The sequence below is a fragment of the Colletes gigas genome, unplaced genomic scaffold (assembly GCF_013123115.1).
Source record: "Colletes gigas isolate AHSC1104 unplaced genomic scaffold, ASM1312311v1 Colletes_gigas_Sc00001, whole genome shotgun sequence".
NCBI classification, from domain to species: domain Eukaryota; kingdom Metazoa; phylum Arthropoda; class Insecta; order Hymenoptera; family Colletidae; genus Colletes; species Colletes gigas.
In genome coordinates, this window is record NW_025106630.1 from 6,617,006 (window position 1) to 6,622,938 (window position 5,933).

The following is a 5,933-nucleotide window of genomic DNA, read 5'->3' on the forward strand; positions in this document are numbered from 1 at the left end:
TAAGTAACAGCGTGACTACAGATTCGAGTCATACCTACGTACACGTCAATAAATTTCGATCTTGCTCGACGTTAACTAATAACAAACCATACGTTAACAACCATAACCATGAAGTTTTCCTTCATTCTTTAGTCACGCACGGAAGTCTGATTTGCATGAAGGCAGAACGTTAAAGAAACTTGCTACAATCGACTTTCAAAGTTCTTTTGCAATATTTTGTTTTAACGGAGAACATAAAAAAGATTTGTCCCCAAATATTCATTTTCTGAAAAGTGTTCGAGTTTGTTTTTTATTAGATCGATCCGTTTTGTATTTTATTTAATGATAGGTACTATTATTAATGTGTGTAAGGTGCTGCTACTTTGTTAGGAACTTGCACAAAGCATCGAGATAAGCATTCTGTGTGTTATCTGCCACAAAAGGTGGCTATAGTTTCCGAGTTGAAAAAAATCAAAAATAGTAAGAATAGGTCAAGTATGAATTTTTCAACGATTCAGGGCCCCGGGTGTATGTATATAAGCTGGTCAAGACATTCGTTGGAAAATATTACCAGTGTCACTTTCCGTCTGAATTCTCTTAGAGCGAGTTCGTTATGTCACACTTCGTACCATGGATTGCTTTGCTGATATTGATCGGATCTGTCAGGTCACAGGTTAGATTTGACATAGTTTTTAGTGTTTTTACGAGAATCTCAACAGCTTTTATTAAAACTGTTATTTAATTTTCTTTTAATTGAAAGTTAATCGAGTATACTTCGTACCTATATTTTAAGGGTTTCTTCTCTTTTTGTATTTAAGAGTTATCATCACTGAAAGGGTAAATTAAAGACTCCCACAAATTTATCTGTGGTCCCCAGTTTAAACACCACTGTTCCAAGCGATAAATATTTATATTTTTCTTGTATAATGTAGGAAGTGCTTTTGCAAGGAAAGATCGACGTAAATACACCGAGATTCGGCTTTAATATTTTGGAACCCATACGACACGCGTTTTGCGTAAACTTTTGCGACTCAACGGACGATACGGAGTACATAATGAACCTTGCCTGCGCCATTAAATGCCCTGAGTTGTATTTGCCTCATGGATCGACAAACCCTACGTCGACAACGTCAAGTTCGTCGTCAATGTCGCCAACTTCGTCATCGACGCCATCAAGTACAACGTCGACGTCAACGACGCAGTCTACTCCGTCAAGTTCATCGGCAATACCATCGACGATGATGATGTAAAGTGGCTAGAGTAAAATTTATCAGCCACGAAACCTTTTTTAAAAATTATAAAGCTTCGTTATTAATCGATTCACGCATAACATTTTCAACGATAGCACTGTCAATGAAAAAATAACATTGTTGTAGAATTTTGCTACTCGCTCGATACGTATAATTCTGTACTCTCGAATAAATCATATTTTTAATACTATGTATCGAATGCTGATATATTCGTTCATATATCATCAAGTTTCGAACCTGTATGGGATCACATACGAAAGATGGCGCTACTATCTTTGATATTTACGACGCGATAACATAGATCTCTGTTTTGTAACCTCTTGAGTGTTAAACACAGTCGATATTGCAAACAATTTTGTTAACGTATTATAATTTTCTTTTCAAATTGTTTCAATACAAAATATCCCAAGAAAATAATTAAATTACATAAGTTAATATTTCCGTCTAATTATAATTAAATCCTACAATAAACGTATACTAATTGATACACACCATTTGATTCTTAACAATCAGTACGTTCTTTTCTTACGTATCTACTCGCTGCTTTGTTTCTTCATTTCGGAACTTATTATGATCAAGAAGATAATTAGAATCGAAGTCACTCGGAAGAATTAATATCTAGAAAGTACGAGTGAAATTAGATTTAATTAGAGAAATTAGTATTAATAACTGTGCGAAAAGAATCGTACATCGAAGAGCATGTAGGAACACGCGTAGAAAGTGCGATCGAAAACGATTAAATTACAGAAGCGAAATGTGTATTGCATATCAACGAATGTCTCGTGATTGTAATATAATCTTAATTTGGTTCGGTCGCGTGTACAGAGTCGGGTGCTCCACCGAAACTATGAAAGTAGACAACGAAGCATCCGCTCGAAAAAATAAGACCTTGCTCCCGTTGTGAAAGTAATCTCGGGCAACCTATTACCAAGGAGCGTATGTCCTCTCACTTTCTGCATACGCGGGCACAATGAACCGCTGGGTGAATTATATCAAACGAGGATTAATACCGTAAAAGGCAGTCGCTATTAATTACAGAGAAACAGGGGAACAGAGGCGCCGATAAATCGCCAACGAAAGGATCGAAAGTTCTTTCCACTCGGGCCTGTTTCGTTCACACGTTGCTGGACCTTGTACAGCCCCGACGAAATGACAACCACGACTCGAACAATTATTTATTTCAACGTTCGTGCTGGTTCTACAACCGTGGATACGTTGTTTTACACTGGGACAAACGTTGCCCGTGTTAGTTCTGTTTTTCTTCTATTTTCCTTCGAGCCAAAATGGTTAACAAGACAGGCGATCGTTCGTTCGTGTATCACACGCTATCGAATAGTGTTTTTACTTAGGTTGATCGAGGTACATAAGTGTTTGCACGATCCGGGAACTCGATGTAAAAGTGTAAACGAATAAGAATTATTTTGGGTCAGAATAAACATGGATCTAAGATGCAGTGATTTTTTGAAAAATCAACACTAACAATCAACAACAACGAATCTAAACAAATGATAGAGAGGTAGAGTGAAGAGTAAGATGGCGGCCAAAGAGCGGTGTCACGTGTACGCGACAGCGTCAGAGTGTTATGGAAATGGATGGCGGGCATCGCGCGTTCCTTCCAACAATTTTACGGAACACGGTAGGATAAAAGGCGCGCTATCATTTCGTCCTGTAACGAACAACGTCCATTAGAACGGAGGCTGCGTTCGTAATGCACGCGACTGTCCAAAGCTGTCCGCGTGGGAGAACAGAAATGACCGGGGCGCCATTATTATCTGAATGGAGCGTCTAGCCGATCTAAATTTAAATCAGAGAAGTCGTATATCGTATACGTATCGAATTTTACGATGCAGAAACAGGACACGATTCCGGAACAAATCGAACACAATTTTCAAATCTAGAGATTATACGAAGAAAAGAAACACGTGTTTTATGGATTAATAAACCGGTAATCTGTCGCACGAGCGACTCTCGTCTATCTTTTTATGCTCGATGAGATCATTCGATGTGTAATGCACTTTATAACGCTCGAGATGAGACGAAGTGAGATGAGGAAGTGAAAATTAATGATGATACTTTTTCCCTTTCCGTACCATTTCCAACTTCTCATATTTATTTGTTAATTATTGCTTTCCCTTTCAAATGCGTTGCTTCTTTTTAACGATAGATGGTCCATAGTTTCTTCTGTACTTTTAGTAGACTTGAGGCTATTATAAAACCCTATTTCGTTGGAGTAGGCAGAAATTTCCCGTTTACACGGTGCCTTAAAATAGTATTGAATATCATCGATGTACTTTGACTGCAGAATCGAGTCTACGACCACCGCTTTGCGGAACTTTCATTCTTTTGCATAGCTTGCCGCATGATTCATAGCTGGCGAGTCTAGCCTGCGTATCCTGAACCGTCGTATCCTGTTATGACCACTGTTCTATGTCCTGTTGGCGATTGGCCATTTACCGGGTCGCAGGATCACAATTTTAGCTTTCGAATTTAATAGTCGAATAAAAGTAATTATCAGAAATATTCTACAAAATTCTCGTTAAAAATTTAGCTTATTCCTGCTGGCAGGCTGACGTTCTCGTTTCGAGGACCTGTGCGACTCTTGAGTTTTCAGCTTCGACCAGCGTCGAGATCTACCTTCCACAGACAAACGAGCTATTTAGATTGCTATCGATCGATGCTCCGATAAATACGTTCCGCGTCGGTCCCCTTTTCACGTGTCTACGTTCTTCGATCCAAAGTGGAGTACGAGAAGCCACGGAGAAGAGAAAGCTCTGTAGAACAATGGGCGGTACCATGCGCGAAATCAAACCAGATCCGCGTGATCTGGACAAACTGGACAAACTACCGCTTGTAACGTAACATTTAGGTTATTTACAACGTTCGATCGTAGTCGACACAAATACGGAACGGTGTCGAGAAAACACCGCCCGCTACGAAATTTTAATTTATTCTACATAAACGTATACCTCTGAGTGTGGACGGTGAGCACGGAATAAAATAAATTTTTCAACCGGGCAGAAAATAATAAAAAGGTCAGAGGGTAAACTATAATGGATGAGACCACGCGTGGCCCGAAGGCTGCGCGTTTGACATGCCTGATTTATGGTCTTCTGTCGTCGTTCTGAAAGCAATTGTCCTACTCTGCAGCAACATGCTCGTTGTTTGGATGCAAATGTTACCACACCTCCGTGTCATCGCTGTTTAATCACCTTTCGCTTAAAAATTAAAGCTTGGATCGATCCAACGTTTTGAATAAATAGAGACATTGTAACTTCGTTCATGTATCCTAGTTTCGAGAAGGGTAACAACCCTTATTTCGCAATTACTGAAACAGGATAGTACACCGACTGCACTCTAACAACTAACGAAGTAGTTTACGGCATTATCGAAAATTCCTTACGCGTATTTACCTTTTTACGAAACTCGTTCAGCGTCTTAATTAGGCGAAAGTAGCTGACTCACCTTAATCAAGGATTATTTGCGACGACATACATACCTTTAATCGCGAGTTTCAGTCGGATGAAACATACGATTATATTTTAGTAAACAATAAACAAGTACTATTATTTATTATTTACTAGAAGATGATCTCCCTCGATAGATGCTCGGTCAATTAACGCGACACTACTGTACCTTTACATCCATCTTCTTTTTCGATGCCATTAAAGTTAAAATTAAAACTGATCGTGCAAACGTAACCGTTATACAATTTAATAATACACCGAAATACGTAAGCAAGCGAGTAATAAAACGTTCAAACGTTTACGATGGAATTTAATTGTTCCAAGGTAATGGAATTAATCGACACCAAAACCTACGGAGGAAAAGAAACGATCTCAACGACGGTACAAAGACACGATATTCATTTTTAAATGGTCTCTCGGCCACGTCGTAAACCTCCGATATTAATTTTTATTATGATCGTTCCGATGTTCGACGGGATAAGTTGGACGATCGCTTCGAGCGACATATAAGGACGTTTTTACGGATGGAGTCTGATCACGGTTCTACATTCGTATCAATGACATCACCGACGGGCAGAAAGAAGAACAGGTGCGTCGATACCTTCGATAAGAATTAATCGACTCTGTTCCCCCAACATGCAAATACAACTCCGCGTGATAAATGCCATTGACGCTCGTGTCGCCACGAGAGTTGTGCGTGCAAATTCGTTTTATGTAAGCATCGACATGTCGGTTTTTTAAACACTCGACCCGCCCAAATAATATTCGTGAAATTTACTCGATACCTTCTGCAGAGGGTCCTGGAAACTGGGACAAACTCTTTTCTTTGATCGTTTGTAAGTCAAAAGGAGTGTATATTCAGCTCCCCTAGTGTTTAGATATATTTCTGAATCACCCTGTGTACATCGAGTGTTGTTCCACGTAATGATACCAAGAGAATCGCGGTGTGTGGCCTTTAATCTCTTGATCCAAAGATCACGAACACACGGAGAAGCCTTCTCGTCTTTTAGGATCACAGAAGATGGATACTCGACTTCGAGGCACATTCGATCGTAAGAACGTTTCCTCTAGGGTTTTTCCTCCTCGAACCGAGTCTATCTTTTATTTAACGTCTCTTCCAGGTACGAGAGACCGAGGCACGCAGGACCGTCCGCGTAACTCGTTCCCTAAGTTTCTCCGTGTATCCGTGAATTTCGAGGATGTAAGAAAAAAAGAAAAGTGGATCGCCGAGCAAAGTATT

At 39.7% G+C, this 5,933-nt stretch overlaps 1 protein-coding gene across 1 annotated transcript; it reads left to right on the forward strand.

The window, feature by feature from the left end:
* The first annotated feature begins 580 nt into the window (after window positions 1-580).
* Window positions 581-1,229, forward strand: LOC122396692 (cell wall integrity and stress response component 1-like). The gene is made up of 2 exons (XM_043395304.1): window positions 581-652; window positions 912-1,229. Exons 1-2 carry the CDS (start codon window positions 593-595, stop codon window positions 1,227-1,229), a joined length of 378 nt encoding a protein of 125 aa, XP_043251239.1. The 5' UTR covers window positions 581-592.
* Window positions 1,230-5,933: the final 4,704 nt, after the last annotated feature.